The 19,015-nt window shown below is 37.9% G+C and overlaps 1 protein-coding gene across 5 annotated transcripts in view; it reads left to right on the forward strand.

The window, feature by feature from the left end:
• Positions 1-17,191, forward strand: part of PDR2 (phosphate deficiency response 2) — a 34,930-nt gene extending 17,739 nt beyond the window's left edge. For 3 of the 5 annotated variants that reach the window (XM_088850301.1, XM_088850302.1, XM_088850303.1), the window contains 15 exons: positions 2,254-2,358; positions 3,120-3,230; positions 3,341-3,427; positions 3,630-3,812; positions 3,927-3,977; positions 4,058-4,183; positions 4,334-4,413; positions 5,526-5,634; positions 6,607-6,735; positions 12,109-12,174; positions 12,364-12,435; positions 12,516-12,667; positions 13,550-13,724; positions 13,803-13,919; positions 15,703-17,191. In XM_088850301.1, the coding sequence (XP_088706427.1) occupies positions 2,254-2,358; positions 3,120-3,230; positions 3,341-3,427; positions 3,630-3,812; positions 3,927-3,977; positions 4,058-4,183; positions 4,334-4,413; positions 5,526-5,634; positions 6,607-6,735; positions 12,109-12,174; positions 12,364-12,435; positions 12,516-12,667; positions 13,550-13,724; positions 13,803-13,919; positions 15,703-16,815 (2,676 nt within the window). In that variant the 3' untranslated portion in view covers positions 16,816-17,191. The remainder of the gene's footprint in view (positions 1-2,253; positions 2,359-3,119; positions 3,231-3,340; positions 3,428-3,629; positions 3,813-3,926; positions 3,978-4,057; positions 4,184-4,333; positions 4,414-5,525; positions 5,635-6,606; positions 6,736-12,108; positions 12,175-12,363; positions 12,436-12,515; positions 12,668-13,549; positions 13,725-13,802; positions 13,920-15,702) is intronic. The other 2 variants (XM_011622805.3, XM_088850304.1) reach the window with 1 other exon arrangement.
• The last annotated feature ends 1,824 nt before the right edge of the window (positions 17,192-19,015 follow it).

The following is a 19,015-nucleotide window of genomic DNA, read 5'->3' on the forward strand; positions in this document are numbered from 1 at the left end:
AACTCCTCCCACCACTCCCACTCCCAAAAAGGAGAAAATTAATCCTGTTGAGCAATACAAGCAGTATGAAAATCAACCTAATTACATTTGCAGCTCAAAACTCAAATGCTTACTCCAAAATGTTGAATCTTACCCACCTTTCGTATGAAAATCAACCTAACTACATTTGCTGCACAAAACTCAAATGCTTTCTCCAAAATGTTGAATCTTACCCACCTTTCTATGATCCAGTAGATGATTAAACTACTGATGTTTAGACTGGACCAGATTGGCTGGTTTGAACTGCAAACCGGTGAACGGGTGGGTCTTTTGTTTGGTTCAAACCTCATCATCATCATCATCATCATTGAAGCTTTTTCCTAACTAATTGGAGTTGGCTACTCGAACCCTGGTCCGCCATTCTGCTCTATTAAGGGCCGTACCCTTAGTTAGGCCATAAGTCCCTATGTTTTTTCTCACTACTTCCAACCATGTCTTTTTAAGCGTACCCTTTGCCCTTTTTGAAATAACTATAAATATTGGTTCGAACCTCCGAACCAAAATGTCCCCCACACTGGTGCTGAATGGTGGACTGGCTGGTCCATTATCTAGACCAGCCAATAATCCAATTCGACACCAATCCGGCTGGTCTCGAACTTGCATAGTAAAACCTGAAAAGTCTCTTTTTTCATTTTTCTTATTTTTTAACCATTTATAATAATTTGATAAGGGTCATTTTGTGAAAATTGACATTAGGGTGGGTTTTTAGGCTTATAACACACCTTTTTTAGAGGGGGATCTCTCTCTCATTCTCTGTAACATAAAAAAACCCCAATATCTGGACATACTTGTGGTGATTTTCCAAGCATATTCACGCCACCCAATGCGAAATTTGCAACTCCAAGAATGTTTATTCAATTTGTTCTTTGGTTTATTTCTTTTATATTTAAAGGAATCAATGCGAAATTTGCAACCCCAAGTATGTTTATTCAATTTGTTCTTTGGTTTATCTGTTTTATATTTAAAGGAATTAGAAAGATTGAGAAATTTTTAGTTCTTTAGCGCTTTTACAAAATAATGGTTTTTTTTCCTAGTAATTGCAATGGGTTGTTTCTTGCTTTCATTCTACTGCTCCTTTGGCTTTCATATTTAAATGTTGCGGGTAACTGCATATTTGTGGATTGTGTGCAATGTTTTGTATATAAGAGTTTGTTTTTTGGTTTTTTATTTTCAATTACTTATTCTGTTTGGTCTTTTAATATTACAGTTGCACTACGAGTGTTGTCATACATGGGGATTGTTCCCTGTTTATAATTTTGTGTATTTTTGTTTTTTTAATTCTATACAAAAAATTGTTTTGTTCTCTATTTTTTTAGTTGTTTAATTGTTAAATGCATTTATGGAAAATAGTGTACCATGGAAATTGTTCCCCACTTTAGAGTTTTTTTTTGGTTGTAATTTCTGTTTTCTTTAGTGCACATAGATATTGGTATGAGCAATGGTTCATGACTTTAATACTTTACAACCTGCTGTTTTGTCTTTAATTGTTCAGTTTCGTTGCTATTGCTTGATGAGTTAATTGGGGTGCATCATGAGATATGGACATATCATGTGCTATAATTTTGTTTTTGTTCCTAGTACTTTTCTTAATTTTTTTTTTCCTAGATTTCTTCTGCTGTTTTTCCATAATTTTCCTTTATTTCGAATGTTTTGTATTTTTCCGATTTTCTATTCTTTTATTTATGACTGTTGAACTGGTCCGCTTCGACTGTTCCGACTGGACCACTACTCTCACTGATTTGGCCGCTTCGACTGTTCTGACTGGACCATCACCTTCACCAATTTGGCCTCTGTCTGGCCTTAACAACCTGGAATTAAACAAAATTGTTTTATCGCAGGAAACTCCTTGGAGAGATACATATATATATATTTTGTTATATGTCAACCCCAGCCTCTTAGTTATAAAAAAAAGGAATTTTCTTAACCTTAGTTGCTAGTTAGATCTAGTGATGCACAATTGGAGAATTTCCAAAATTTTGCTCTGTTTTGTGCTTTGAGTGATAAATAGGTATGAGGGTATAAGGTCTCTCTATTTTCTATGAAGTTGATGAGACTAAGAAGTAAATCAGCTGCATTGTTGAAATTTTCTTTGTTGTTTAAATGTCAATTGTGGCATATGGAGTATTGAACTCTTATCTGTGGTTAAAATAGTAAATGGGCAGAGCAGCAAGATTTTTAGATCTCTAAAGTCAGAAGAATTGCTTTTTTATGTAGGTTTCAATTTTGGGCAGAGGATTAGAGGAGAAATTATCAGCAAAGCGAGATAAGGGGCATATTCTCTTTGGCGGGACAAAGATCTTGCAGCACACTCCAGATAAGGTATTGTGAAGATAAATAATGTAATACTGTGCATGTATATACTAATTGCTACGTCTGTGTAAATATACTATATACTAATTACCATGTGTGTGTACGTTTGTCATGTTCTCTCTCTGTGTACTTTTTTTTATCCACCTTTATGAATATATTCAGATCTTTTTTTTTTTTAGATAATCCATTTTCGTATTTTATCTCAGCCCTCTTTATATATACTCATGGCGATTTACTTTCGATAATATAGTTTTCTATTTTATCTCTACTTTCTCTCTATCCTATATCCTACATGTAATCTCTTCTATTTTATCTGTTTGTCCTTTCTTTCTATGCCCTGAACACTCTTTCTCCCTTAAATTCTTTCACACTCCCTGTCCCCTTCATTCCCAAAAATCTCATGTGGCTCTCTTGTGCTCCCTCTTCTTCATCCTCAAAACTTTTCCCAAATCTCTCTCTCTCTAAAAAAGTCATGGGACTCACTCAAATTTCCTGACTCCCCTAGTACCTCTCTCTTACTTAGACATACCCTAAATGCACTTCCAACATAGATATCTCTCTCTCTCTCTCTCACACACACACATACACACACAGACAAACACTGTCGCTCCCACCCACACACACACATGCGCACGCACTTCAACTTCATAAATATGTATTTGTACTTGTTCACGTGCGCTCACTTGTGTCGGTGTGTCCATAGATGGATGGATTAGTCAATCCGTTTATTTCAGGAGTCACTAACTTTTCTTATGGTTCTCTGGGATCAGTCCTTTCAACTGAAAACTCCTGATGGAGGATGCTTGGCTATTGTTCTACGAACGGGATTCGAGACAAGTCAAGGCAAACTCATGCGGACAATCTTATTTTCAACAGAGAGGGTAAGTGATTTTTATTCTTTTTGATATTTGACATTGATAAATGATGGGATATGGTTTCTCCTTGTTATCCATGAATATAGAAAGCAAACCAATTTGTTTTCCTTTTTCAGGTTACTGCTAACAACTGGGAAAGCGGTCTATTCATTCTTTTCTTAGTTGTCTTTGCTCTCATTGCTGCCGGTTATGTGCTTACAAAGGTATTGTGAAGCTTGTGCTTTTGGAGTTTCATCTGCTAAGGAGTTCCTATGAGATTGCCTGCCTGACAAACCATATGAATCCTTTTGTAAATCGCATATATATGTCCCTTATGAAGTCTGTTGTGACTTGGATTATTGTGTATTATGAACTTAATTGTCTAATGAGGATTTCATGTCTTACGAGTTCAATTCTCTTGAAAAGGGCTTGGAGGATCCAACAAGGAGCAAGTACAAGTTATTCTTGAGTTGTTCCTTGATAATCACTTCTGTGATACCCCCCGAGCTGCCAATGGAGTTGTCAATAGCTGTTAATACGTCCTTAATTGCATTGGCAAGGTGTGGTATATTCTGCACTGAGCCATTCCGAATTCCCTTTGCTGGAAAGGTCAGTATAAGTAAAGGGGTTTATGTTGCATTTCTCATGATTTTACTTTGGGAATGGCACCTATTCCTAAGACACTTCTTTCGGTCATGTCATACAAGAATCTTTGATCTGCAGGTTGACATATGCTGTTTCGACAAGACCGGTACTCTTACATCGGATGACATGGTATGACTGTTCAATGGATTTAGTTAGACTCTTGTGTCTACATCATGTCTTTTACATGTAAATTTGTTACGGCCATTCAGGAATTTCAAGGAATTGTGGGTCTATCTGGTAGTATGGATCTGGAATCTGATACATCTAAAGTCCCAGCAAGATCATTAGAAATTCTCGCCTCATGCCATGCTTTAGTGTTTGTGGACAACAAGCAGGTATGCTTATATAGCAAAAGTGATCTAACTTTTATGACTTGCTCCATCAATTACTGCAATTACAATCATTGCAATTTGAAATACTTTTTCGCATTATCGAGCATATTATCCATGGAGAGTTGGGGCTTATGGCCATATTTTTTTGCTTAGGTTGGTGATCCATTGGAAAAGGCAGCACTGAAAGGAATTGACTGGATTTATACTTCTGATGAGAAAGCCATGCCTAAAAGGTGATTACTTTAAAAAAAGTTCTGGTTCTGAATTTCTTATTTGGTGTTTGCCTGTTTGGTGGCAATTGAAATATTCGGAAGAGCTAGATGATGGTCCCCATTAACCTCTCCACATATGCTTATCAAATCTAGATACCACATATTTGCCCTTTGTTCAAATTTGGTAGGTGTTTACTACGAGGTTGTTAGACTCAAAAATTAGATTTGAAGCATTTGGATGTATTTTGGATTAAACTGAAGGCTCAGATTGGAAATAAATGACTCTTAGTAACATTATGTTCTTGAATTTATGGTTGATTATCATATGGATAGATATCTGAAACAATACTAATCCTGTTTATTTGAATGATTTTATACTTCTCTTCTATTATGCCCATGCGATTCTTTACTTGTATTTCTTGGTCTGGCTGTCTTTGATGTACATAAAATATATGAATGTGAGATGGAACATTGGATAGGCCTGAAAGATGTTTGATATTTTTACAGTGCAGTACAATTCAGTTTTTAATTTTTGAATTTAAAGTATTCTAAAATTAAATATTTTCTGGATTTTACATTTTCTAATCATATGTAGCTCAGCCATGGTTTACAAACTCTACTACTTGATTTATTTATTTTTAATTTATTTTAGCATAGTCTAAAGATATTTAAGCCAATAGTTATGAAGCGGTGATAAAGCTTGAAACTACCAGCGTCTAGAGAGTGAATAAAGTTTTTGCCTTTGGGCATCGAAGCCCTTGATGGCTCTCTTTGCTCTTTAAGTGCTTCTTAATTCCAACTAAGATGGAGAATATGTTATATGGCTCACTCAAACAAACAAGTAATGTGCTGTATGATACTTGTTATGTGATCGTTTTATCCTATCCAAGAATCTATTTACGAGTTTCATTGGCCCCTTTATTTTAGTGAGCAGGATGTGGATTTTTGTCTTAGCTGGATTTCTCATGTCGTCATTATTTTTTAGCATGTTAAAATCAAATTTTTTTTTGACAAGGATATAAAATCATTGCTGTATCATAAATTATAATATTCTTTTTGTTCTTGAGTCAAGCATCATTCGAAGATTTGTTACGTGCTGTGATTATTATTTTCCTGTGTCATGCTTATTGCAGGGGTGCTGGTCATGCTGTGCAGATTTTACAGAGACATCACTTTGCTTCTCACCTAAAGCGAATGGCAGTTGTTGTCCGTGTTCAAGAGGAGTATTTTTCTTTCGTAAAGGTTTATTTCTGTAATTTACGTATTGTTTATGTATTTTGTATATCTAAACAAAATAGTCAAAATGCATAATGAAGTGCATGGGAGTTCCTTTTTTGTGGGTACACCTTGAGGTTTTCTCCTGTAAATTTTCTAGGAAGTGATTTTGATGTGTGATATTTCATATAAAGTTTCAATACTTACTCTTGATTCTGCGTGTCTATGTGCAGTTGCATTGTGTGTGCTTGTGGATAAATGGGTTGATAAATTGATAAACTGATCATAAAACTTCTATTATTTATATAAAAAGCAATACATGACAATCCCTCTTTCGAATGACACTCTAGCACGCTCTCTCTTTGCTGCTTACATAATGAGATTAAAAAACGATGCTTCCTTGGCCGTGTGGAACATGGATTAGCATTATGTCATTCCTACAAGCGATCCCCCATCCAGGATTGGATTCACCATTCATCTCTAACAAAAGTCGCAGTACTCCGTCCGCGGCAGGGTGTTGTGGACCAAAATTGATAGTAAAATTTTTCTCTGGGTAACTGCTTTCTCAATAGCCATACATATATGATGTGTTTTCTTTTTTGTATATCTCAGGTAGAAAAAGAGCATATTGTTAGATTTGATGGAATCTCTTTTGTTGGCCAGCGTAGCTGGCAGTGCTTGCAGCTTGCAGCTAACTACACTATATATACTCCAAAATACTTTTTTACTTATAAATATGACATTCTCAATTCTTGAAATTCAGGATATTGAACTCGTGTTTGGATTCAATGCAACATAAGTTAGTAACATCTTATATATCTGAATATTTTTCTTATTTTTTGGGTACTGATCATGTAATAGATCTCTCCAGTTATGGTGATCAATATCTAAGTTTGTGCTATGGCAATTAGGCCATTTTCTCTTATATCCATGTGTCTTTCTTGGTGTCTAATTTTCTCCATGTCTAATTTTCTATGAATAACTCTATTTGTTATGCAGGGTGCACCAGAAACCATCCAGGACCGACTGGTTGATTTGCCTCCATCATATGTTCAGACATACAAGAAATATACACGTCAGGGATCTCGGGTTCTTGCTCTTGCATATAAGTCTCTTCCAGAAATGTCGGTGAGTGTAATTTGTGATGGTAACTTTTGGAGTTTTTTTCTTCTAGTTCTAAGTGAATTACCAATGAAAAGAATGTAATAGAATATTTTTACAAGGAAGTGGAAGGATGTGCAAGCACCCTTCCCATGGTTGAGATTTGATAAGGCCCAAGCTAATGTCCAAAAATTACTTTAACATTTTATTTAGATAAAATATTCATCTGAATTTTGGGGTGTAGGTTTATTTTCATAAAGATAACTAAATAAAAATGATTAAAAAATATTTTAAATAAAAAATAACCGCAATACCCCTAATATATTTTGATGAATATTTTTTATTCAAAATATTTTAGTTATTTTTTATTCAATTCTAATTATAAAAAAAAAAAGCTAGAACCAAAATTTCAGGTTAATATCCATTTTAAATAAAAATAAAAATAAAAAAACTAAATTCATTTTTGGCCATGGGATGAGGTTGGTTCAATCCGAACCATTTAAAGGTGCTTGTGCACCTTTTAAGCGTCCGCAGCTTGTCGATGCAGTACCATTCCTTTTTACAAATGGGACTGGACAATGTTTATGACAACCGATGGTCATTGAAGTAGAAAGTATAAGTTGTTATTCTGATGAAAAAGTATCACTCAAAATTTGAACTCGCTTAAAATAATTTAATTGTGCTGTTCTCGTTATTTTTTTTAACTGGACTGAAACTAGAAGTTTTTGGTCGTTTCATAAAAAAGAATTCTAATTGTTTTGAGAAATAATTAGGTTTTAGGTTACTTAAGGATCAAGTGAGCTATTGCTGTTATTGTCTTTTGTCAATGAAGAAGTTGAGTTGAATTTGTCTCCTGAAGAAACTTAATTTTGGTGACTTCCTTATAGCCTTGTGAGGAGGTTCAGTATTCCAACCTTTTTATATTTTTTCTTGGGGTTTGGGGAACCTTTTCCTTGAACTATAAGAGTTTTGAAATTCTCTCTTTTTTTTATAGGTTTTTTTTTTCATTTTCTTCCTCACTTTGTCAGATCGTAAATATTTTCTTTTATTGCATCGAACTTGGTAAACAAAACTTGGGATTGTTTGCCATATTCCCATTCTGCCTTCACCTTCCCATGAAGTATGATACGAGTATACTTTACTACTTGATCTTCTGCTAATTCTCACTCTGATGAGCACTCCATAACAATCTGTGAAGCAATTTAGCTCTCGACATGAAGCATCCTGTGAAACGCAAGAAGATCAACATGATCTTGAATTCTCTTTCACAATTGACTTGCAATGTTTTGCATGCAACTGCCCTATTTCATACCTCGTTACTAGTATGATTGATCATCAGAATTTGTTTTGGTGTTTGATTGATGTCAAGATTAAAAGTGGATATTCGTTCTATTAGATATTGGCCAACTTTTCATGTCTTACAATATTTTCTATTTGTTTGAAAAGCTGGGTTAGTTTATTGATCTCTTCTAGAAGACTGCTAGTATCATCACCCATGTCCCCCCCGGGAGTGCCTCTTCACTAATCTACCTCGAAGGTCTTCTTATAGACTCTTGAATGTTTGATCCACAGGTTCCTCCATCTGTTGTATGTTCTTAGTTTCGTTATTATTCTTTCGGCATTGCCATTTATAGATCATTGCTATGATACTAACTGATGCAAAGGGTATATAAAAAACAGTACAGAATAATAAAAATAAATAGAAGGGTTGAGAAAACTATCAAGGCCTGCAAGGGGTTCCACCAGTCTCCTGAAAAAATTAAAAGCTCAATTTAACTTCCTCTCCCTCTACAAGAACTACTGACGTTAATAACTACTTTGACCCCGGAGTAAGATAAGCCCTAATTATTTCCTAAACTAGTTAAATCTTTTCTTTAAAAATATCTAACTTCTTGTTTTACCCCTAAAATCTCTTTTTTTTTTGTAAGTAAAATTAACTTTGTATTACTGGAAGAGTATCAGGGAACAAGAGTGTGAACTAAGAGCACCCATAGACAGGGTCTCTCCAACAAAAAATAAGTCAGAACACAATGACCCAATACAAAAAATTGACGCTTATAGACTCACCCGATTACAAACAAAGTGCTAAACAAAACAAAATACAATGCACCCATGGTGGTCCAGAGCAAAAAAGGAGATGGACCAGCGACAAAGTTTGAGCAAAACATCGAAAAGTTGCGTTAAGGCAAGAGCATTTACTTGGGCCCTAAGTCTGTCCTTAGCTAGAAGATTTGCGAACTTGTTCGACGTCCTTCAGATATGCTTCCATGAGATGATCATATCCCTGCAGGTGTAAGCAATTTCATCAAATATTAAGGATAAGTACCACGGAGGTGGTGAAGTCCCAGCGGCCCAAGAAATGATATTTTGAGTATCCCCCTCCACAAACAATTGTGATCCTCAAGAAAAATTGAATCTTTTAAGCCCTAAGAGCAGAGCCATGGATTCAACACATTGAGAATCTTCATGGCCTAAAGGCTCAGAATAGGTGGCCAGGACATTGCCGCGATGGTCTTGGTAGACACCTCTGGCGCCTGTTGGGCCTGGGTTCCCTAGGGAGCAACCATCAAAATTGAGCTTGATGGTGTCTTCCGGTGGAGGCATCCAATTGTTGGGTCTTGATACCTTGTGTGGTTGGAGCTTAAGGATACTTTCCCATTGGCTGAGGAAAGTGTTAGCTGATATCCTGTTAAAGGCCATGCGATTAGAGGCCTAAAAGATTACTAGGGAAGTAACCTTATGGAAGAGTTCTGGAACTTCATTCTTGAGTCCTTGGAAAATCCTGGAGTTCCTTTCTAGCCAAATAACCCAGATAGTGGCTGCGATAGCTGCCTTCCACAGGATTCTTCCAGCTTTCGGCCAATGAGAGACGTGAGACAAAGAGATAAGAGCTGGGATAGAGTGTGGAGTTCCGAACAGTGAATGAACAGGTGAATGAACAGGTGTTAGATTCCTCCTCACACAGGCACAGTACGCACTTGCTGAGGATCGAGATCCCTTTTCTTTGAAGCTGGTCCACTGTGAGAACTCTTTGAGAGCAAGCAATCCAGTTGAATGCTTGCACTTTAGGCTGGGTGATGGTGGACTAGACCTTTGAAAGTACCGACACAGGGTTGAGTGGGAAAGTGGGTGGCTGAATAATTTTTTTGTAGAAAGAGGCCATCGAAAATGAGCTTGAAGGGGAGAGGGTCCAAACCAGAGAGTCCCTTCCTGATAGAGCTATGAAGTTGGAACGAAGAGAAGTCGAGAGGGTTAAGAAAAGGCCAGTTTCCTCTTCTATTAGATGTCATCTAAAGGGACTCCAGAGTCTGCGGCCCCCGGAGACGACCATTTCCTCTGCGATGGTGGAGGCTTTGTTAGAGGCAAGAGAGTAGAGGGAGGGGAAGAGGTCCCTAAGAGAAGTATGGCCTAGCCACAGGTCTGACCAGAACCTTACTTTTGTAGCCCCTCTGGAATGGAGGCGGATGAATTCTTGAACAAAGAGAGGGAGGACACGAATGACTTCCACGCGCCTGAGGCCCTATTCATCGATCTCCCCTCGGGCACCCAAGCATCTTCCGGGACTCTATATTTGCTACGAAGGACCTGTGCCTGAAGAGAGTTGTTATGGGTGGCCAGTCTACACCACCAGTTCCCTAGGAGAGCAAGGTTATGTTTTCTGAGGATCCTGATCCTCAGCCCTCCCTGAATTTTAGGAAGGCAGACCTTGTCCCAAGAGATGAGGTGGAATTTAGTTTTCTCAACTTGTCCTGACCAAAGAAAATTCCTCATTAGTTGGTCGAGACGATTGGCCACCGAGACAGGCATGTGGAATAATGACATTATATAGACCGAAGAGTTTGCCAGTGTAGCTTTGACAAGCATGGTCTGGCCTGTGAGGGATAGGTACCTCCCTTTCCATCCTACTAGACGTCTATCTACTTTGTCAATTACATGGGACCACTATCTCTTTGATTTTCCCAAGCCCAAGGGTAAGCCAGGGTAGGTGGTGGGGAGGTCCTCCACTTCACCCCTAAAATCCCTTCATACACAAATGACCATAATGCTTATCTCAATTTTTTTTTTTTAAAAAAAACACCTGCCTCATTTCGGTAGATAACTATGGGTCTTCTTAACCTAATAACCAATAAGTAGTTAGAGAATGAGAAGTCTCGGGAAATTCACTAAAAGCTTCCTTAAGAGAACAAAGATATAGACATGCCCTTGATCTCTGAGATTGGCAACTATTTAATCAACGCCAGTGCTTCCTAAGATTGACAGGTGCTTAATCAATGCCTCACCGCTTGTATCTAGTTGTGGAGAGCTGATTTTCCAATACTCAATCTCAGTCGCATAAAAAGTTAGACGTAACCATGCTTTAGAAAGACTGAAGTATAGGCGAACTTTTCCCATAAAACTTGGGGGTCAAATTATATTTTGCTGATCTCATAAAACTCTTATCTTGTTGAAGTTCATTGAAATGGGCTCCAGTGTCTTATTGCTGCCTATTTCTTCTGCAGCTAAGGTTGTGCTTGATGATTGAATCGGTTCTAGAATAGGCACAAGGTAGTGGCTGGAGTATTGTCGTCATTCTGTATTTCATACTCAAATGAATTTATTTGAGTTTTACCTCAGGACCTAGCAATGTTTCATAATGCAACTATCTAAAATTTTACTCATTGACAGATTTGCATTGCAAAGGATGTTAAACTAGGAAGCATGATTGTAAAACATTCGATTCCCCAGCTTTCTACTTCTACACTAGGGAAAGTTGGCAATTAGGTCTATAGAACACAACATGAACATGAGAATGACAGGAAGAAGTGGATATCTTCTTGTAATATTGTTCACAAAAAGTCTGGGAATGATGTCAATTTGAATAGTTCAACAACATTATTGAATCTCCACCAAAATAATTGAAATTTGGTTTGGATTTTTTGTTTTAAACATGAAATTTGATCGATTTCTGCACATTATTGTAGAAACATCATTAACTTGAGAGGGACAAGATAAAGAGCTGACATGTGGAAAAAAGAAAAATCCTGTAGACTGCTAAAACTTCTGAAAATATAAAAATCTCATTAGCTCTCCATACCTTCACTGTGCCTTGGCAAGCGCTATGGAGAAAAATGAAAAATGTTCTGAGACATTTGCGGCAAATAAGTAGATCTAGCTGCTAAAAGAGTCAACTTTGACAGAAAATAAGTATTGTTATTGTATTTATCCCTTTTTCTTTGTAAGTATGAAAAGCATGCTGCATTTTTTTCTCATTTTTGCCCTTTGGCAAATCAGTTAATTGTGTTTCTTCCTATAGGTGCTTCACTGGTAGATTCAAGACAATACAGTCTCTGTTTACATGCCTCTTGTAATCATGAAATCTTGTCCCTTACCTGACTTATGTTTGTTGAAATAAAATTACAGGTTAGTGAAGCCAGGGGCTTGGACAGAGATGTTGTGGAAAACAATCTGATTTTTACTGGATTTGCAGTGAGTACATGTTTGAAAATATTTCACCACGTTTTCCATTCTGGTAGTCTAGTTGCAGCTTGTTATCCTCTCTTTTCTTTGTTATCTTTCCCTTTTCAGCATATTTGTTTCTTATGTAGCATATCTAGGATTTTGGTGATATTTGTATATCACTCTCACTATGAGTCACTTCTGAATTCTGGTCATCAGGTCTTTAACTGCCCCATCAGGCCTGACTCTGCCAGAGTTCTTTCTGAATTGAAAGGATCATCTCATGACTTGGTAAATGTCATACTCGCGTGTTTCAACTTCATTGTATATCTATATGTGCCTCTCCTCATATTTACTGCCCTCTTTTGAAGGTCATGATTACTGGTGATCAATCTTTGACTGCTTGCCATGTCGCAAGCCAAGTTCATATCATTTCCAAGCCAACATTGATTCTTACTGCAACAAAAAATGGGGATGGGTATGAATGGATTTCTCCAGATGAGACTGTGACTAATCCTTACCGGTGAGTTTTGAAGAATTGACAGAAATGTTTCTGCAATACTTTGTTGACTTTTGGCCCGGTGTTTAGCCTGTCTTTGCTTTTCTTTAGTTTTCTTCACACCCCCACACACACACACACACATATCTAGTGTGTGTGTGTTTGTGCGTGCATGTGTCTATGTGCATCTTTGCTTTTCTCAAGTTTTCCTTACCGGTGAGGTTTGAAGAATGAAAGAAATGTTTCTGCAATACTTTGTTGACTTTTGGCCCAGTGTTTAGCTTGTCTTTGCTTTTCTTTAGTTTCTTCACACCCCTACACACATACAGACACATATCTAGTGTGTGTGTTTGTGCGTGCATGTGTCTGTGTCTTTGCTTTTCTCAAGTTTTCCTCGTGTGTGTGTGGGCACTCGTGCATTTTTGCCTGTGTGTGTAGGCCTTTTTGTATGTGTGCGTGCGTGCGTGCGTGTGCTTGTCTGTATATATGTGTGTTCTTTTCTCTAGTTTTCCTAACACACACACACACACACAGACATCCTGTAGCTCAATGTATAGAATGCTACATTCTTTTGTTCATTTGGCTTTCTAATAGGGTTGTAAATACAATGGAGTTCCATGTTGTGTGACTTATACATGAAGATCATGACTGTTTCTGTTTGTCATGGTCACCCATGCTGCCCAGGAATGCATTGCACCATTTCGTTTTGGGTTCAGAAAGCCTTGATTTTATCCTTGCCATGCTGTTGAAAAACCTGTAGTACCATTTTCTGTGCTTGGAAAGCTTCTAGCTCTTTACCTAGTGCCAAGGAGGATGTCGTTCTTAGGTCACGTTAATATTTGCATCTCTTTAATTCTTAGTTGCTTTTATAACTTCTCACGAGTAGGGAACCCTTCTTTTATGCAGTCCTGATGAGGTGGATGCATTAGCAGAATCCCATGATCTTTGTGTAGGTGGTGACTGCTTTGGGTTGATACAGCAAACTTCTGCAGTTCTCCAAGTCATTCCTTATGTCAAGGTTAGTATCCATAAACGTGTCAGAATCTGTTTGGTTGTTCTCCAAGTCATCCCTTATGTCAAGGTTAGTATCCATAAACCTGTCAGAATCTGTTTGGTTGTGTTTTTTGAGCTTATGATAAAGCCTTCCTAATCTTTTCAGGTGTTTGCAAGGGTTGCTCCAGATCAGAAGGAGCTTATATTGACTACACTCAAGTCAGTAGGAAGGATGACGCTGATGTGTGGAGATGGGACTAATGATGTTGGTGCTCTAAAGCAGGTTGGTTATGTCATTCTACCTTAAACTGAATCTTTTAGTCTCGGACCAAAAAGAAATAGGGGAAATTTCTTCGTACACCCTAATTTGGTGTATGATTTCTCCATAAACCCTGAATTTTGAAAACTTTATTGCGGCATTAAGTTTCTCACTTTCGTATCTTCTAACCCCCTGAATGGGTATCACCCAAACGTTCTTCATTTGGCACTAGTTTTTTGTCCTAAACAAAATCCATAAGGATGCGCAAGTCCCTTTCTCGTTTCACTCCTCTTTTTCTCCATCTTCCTTTGCGCCTCTCTCTCTCTGGAGTCTTGGAGTCCTAGACGGGATCAATCGATTGCATTGTAAAAATTTGCAAAAATTTGTTTGATCATAACACATTTTCTCTCTTCCCATTGATCAGTATTGCTTTAGGGACCCGAAATTTATCTCTTTCCTTCATTCACTCTATTGTACCTCATTGTGAAAACTCTCTAATTTTTTACACTCTTTTTAATTTCTTTTGCATCTTTTTCTTTTGAAGTGTATCCATCTCTCTCTCTCTCTCTCTCTCTGGAGTCGCCCACAATACCTTAAAACATATTTTCCGGCAAACATAACAGGTTACATTTTCTTTTTAGGGTGGGTGCATTCAAAAATTGGGTTTGGTTCAACTTAACAGTCTTAACATTCAAGAATAACTAACTTGACAAGGTTTATCACAAACCTCAAACACGAAATCTAAGGATGAAGTCCCATATATTAACCTAGATAATTATGTAATTTCTATCTTAATACAAAAGTAAACACATTTATAAAAAAAAAAAAAAACTCAAGACACGGTGACTAGGTCTTCCTGGGAAGAAACAAAAATCGTGGCAATGAGTAAAAAATCCAGGCAGTCATCCTTCTTTCAGAAAAACCTAAAAAACTCAGTCATAAATCACCTTGAGGACTAGCTGAGATCATATTTCCCAGTATATTGAATTCTCCCCTTCTTAGATTGTTCGAGTCTTTATGGAGTCGTACTCAGTCATTCTTAGTTGAAGCTTTTAAACTTAAAATACGAAGTTGCTCTTAGTTGAAGCTTTTAAACTTAAAATACAAAGTTGCTTTTTGATTCTGCTTGAAGGTGCCTGCTTTTGTTATACAAAAAAACTAAGGGAAATTTATCAAACCTTACCCAAGAGATTAAATTATTTAATATTTCACCCAGTGCCTTTGTCCTACTTTCAAAAATGGTATCAAGGTCACGTCACTAGGGCTCACATGTTGACGTAGGGGCAGTCTCCAATGTTGCTCCCATTTTTAGGCAAACCTACCCATGTGAGATGGTGGTATTTTTTATTACCAATATGTCACTCCAAACACTTTATTAGATGTTGGTAGTGCATAAATTCATAAATCCCAACATCTCACTGATGACATAGTGAGATATTGGTGTAGGGAAACAGCAGTATCTCATGGGGTGGCTTATTTAGTATGATATTGGTGATAAAAAATACCAATTTCTCATAGGGTATTTAAAGTGAGATATTGGTGTTTGGAACATCATTATTTAATGTGAAAGATGGCCTTTGAAAGTACCAAGTCTGGTAATTTTCCTAGTGACATATTGGTGCTTAGTGCATGGGTGGTACGTCATGGTAATTTTCCAACAACTTATAACCCCTTGTTTACCCATTACGGGATTGTCCCTTCAGAGTTTTTTGAAATTAGAACCAAAAAATGGCAGACGTGTTCAAGAGTACATCTCTCAAGAGGATTTGATATATTTCCTTGAAGCTAATAAAAAAATATTTTGCAGGCCCATGTCGGTGTTGCCCTTCTTAACGCAATACCCCCATCTCAATCGAATGGTCCTTCTTCTCAAGCCTCCAAGCCCTCAGACTCAAAGCTTGGAAAACCCAAGAAACCTAGAGCAGGAACTGAATTATCAACCTCCCGTGAAAATGGGGATCCTGAGCAAACCAGAACCAGGACACAGACCCGCTTAACCCGAACGGATTCTAGTTCATCTTCAACCAATCGCCCTATGACCGCAGCTGAGAGGCAGCAGCTCAAGCTGAAGAAGCTTCTAGAAGAAATGAATGAGGAAGGTGATGGGCGGGCCCCACCAATTGTTCGCCTCGGTGATGCCTCCATGGCCTCTCCCTTCACTGCGAAGCATGCATCTGTCTCCCCAACTCTCGACATCATACGCCAGGGGAGGAGCACGCTTGTTACCACACTCCAAATGTTCAAGATCCTCGGCCTCAACTGCCTCGCCACTGCCTATGTTCTCAGTGTCATGTACCTTGATGGCGTCAAGCTGGGCGACGTTCAGGCAACAATAAGTGGCGTCTTTACCGCTGCTTTCTTCCTCTTCATCTCTCATGCTCGACCCCTTCCTACTCTCTCTTCTGAGCGGCCACACCCTAACATCTTCTCTTCTTACATGTGTCTCTCGCTCCTTGGCCAGTTTGCAATCCACTTGACTTTCCTCATCTCTTCAGTGAAAGCGGCAGAGAAATACATGCCTGAGGAGTGCATCGAGCCTGATTCAGATTTCCACCCCAACATTGTGAACACTGTTTCTTACATGGCGAACATGATGATTCAGGTCGCGACCTTTGGGGTCAACTATATGGGGCACCCGTTTAACCAGAGTGTACGTGAGAATAAGCCCTTCTTCTATGCACTCTTTGGGGCTGTTGTGTTCTTCACTTTGGTCACCTCCGACTTGATTCGAAGCTTGAATGATGCGTTGAAGCTTGTTCCGCTTCCTCAGCCATTTGGGTCCAAATTATTGATTTGGGCAGGACTCATGATAGCGAGTTGTTATGCTTGGGAGCGGTTCCTGAGGTGGGCATTTCCTGGGAGGATGCCAGAGTGGAGACGGCATCAGAGGCAGTTAGGAGGCTCAAAGAAGGATGCATGACTTTGAATGAATGATGGTTTTGCCCCTGGTGATGTGCATGCTGTTGGAAAAATGATAGTTTTGCTACCGGTGATGTCAAGGTCAATTAGGCATTTCTTAATTTATTCTTTTTGTTTTTTTGTTTTTCCCTGCTTTGCTTTTCTGAAATCTGCCTTGGGTTCCCTTCATTTGAAGAACAAGTTTCTTGGCTGGTGCATAACTGAGAACGAGGGGCATCGATCTTTTTGATATTGTGGTCTAGAGTGTGTGATATGGGAAGTTAGCTAAACACAGCAGAGTTGTACCCAAAATCATTGGTGATTCATGCCAAGCAGGTTGCATGTATGTACACTATATAGTTCATGAAAAATGTGAAACACTCAAAAATGTTTTTTGACTTTTTGTTATATGGTTATTGATGCAGATATTTAGATAACTGCTCAGTAGTCGTGAGCTTTTAGCTTTTGAAAATTTCCAAAAATGAATTCCATGACATGAAAGTACTTGTTCAATTGTCTAAAGCGTGTGGTTTGTATAAGGCGAAGCCTTAAACAATCAAAGTGGGGCACACCTTCAAATGGTGTCGAAATATGTTGTTTCAATATAAAAAATCTTTATAATGGCTTGAAAATTTATTTTTATTTTTAATTATAAATTTTAAAGTTAAAAAATAATATAGATCGAGCAGATCTATGAATATTGAAAATTGACGGTTTAAATAATACATTATAAATTGCAATATTTGTAAGACTTGAAATTTTTTTGTTTTTTTCACGTCCATACATCTTGAAGTCGAGATGATCGAATTCAAGGTTTTTCAACATCAAAAAACGGCTTTTAATGAATTTTTTCCTTGTCTATATGTTTTCTTTTTGTATTGTACTTTTCTTTGTTTCGTTTGGGAGTGTGAAGTGTTTTTGGTATGGAATTCTTCCATTGGTTCCATACAATGCCCGGGCTTGCTCTCTAATTTGAAATGGGAGTATACCTACCTCTTCTTAAGGAAAGAGATTTGAGGTTGGTTATGTATTAAAGAAGAGAGATCCTTCACTATACCAGTATGAGCCTGTAAAAAAATAGCTCGCGCACAACGAATAAGGCCCGGGAAGGCGGTGGTCATCAGGCTACTTCTAGGCCATGCCCCCTTGCTTATAGATGCGATATTCTTTCTGGTAATGTCCCTTTGCTTATAGATATGATATTTTTTTTCCGGAAAAAGCTACTGTCAGTCCATTGATTGATAGAATGGACTGATAGAATAGTATAAGTCCAATGATCCAGATTGAATTTGGACCGATCAATGATAACGATTGCATTTCGTATTTGAATTTGAGTTTTTTTTTTTTGTACAAATTCAAATCATTTGAAATTTGGAGTGTCTATTATTTATATTTTTTTTAGAATGTAATAAAAATATAAAAAAAAATCCAGTGCACCTTGACGGGAAGAGTGGATGTCTAAAATATCATGTTATTTGAATTTATATAAAAATATTAAAATTATATTATGAAATGACATCATGATCTTCAGATTGACTCATATTCAATCTGGGATGTTAGACTTATATTATTCCATCAGCTGATGGGTTGATCTTAGTTTTCTCCACTTTCTCCGTATTATCAAATAGGAAATTACATACCATTAGCCGATATAGGAACATGGGTACAAGATATTGAATGTCATCTTGGTCAAGGCGCTGCAAAGCTCGCTTGAGCCGAGTCGATATTTCCCATTCACAAGCTCGCTAGGAAAACACCACTGAGAAATATTTGAGAATTTACTTTTAGTTTGTAAGGATAAGGTTGCAGGTGGGGTTTCTTAGCTATGGAGGTTTGAAGTGCAGTCTTAAAGGTAGGAATATCAGAGAGGTTCTCCATTTGATTGTCCAACTCTAGGAGCAAGGTACCATTCACGACTTCATCCCCAGTTTGGGCGGTTTTGAAAATTTGAAATGGTTGTCGTGCTGCATGCTAAGGTGTAAAACAGAACAGTTTATGAATGTGGTGCTGAGTTTATCAAATCAAACTATCCCGACGGGTCTACCCCTCAGGTCCGGGTCCATTGCTACCCCTACCTTGGAGGGGCTAGGGCCGGTCGTGTTTTCGCTACGCTTGATGCGTACTTAGCGGCTGCATTGTGCAATGCCAGGCATTGCTAAATGCAGGTTCACCTCTTTGGATTGCAATTCTTTGCCACTTCCTGCAACTAGCAGCCCCTGAGA

Source organism: Amborella trichopoda, chromosome 10 (genome assembly GCF_054954075.1).
Source record: "Amborella trichopoda isolate Santa Cruz 75 chromosome 10, AtrichopodaSantaCruz75HAP2 v2.0, whole genome shotgun sequence".
Taxonomy (NCBI): domain Eukaryota; kingdom Viridiplantae; phylum Streptophyta; class Magnoliopsida; order Amborellales; family Amborellaceae; genus Amborella; species Amborella trichopoda.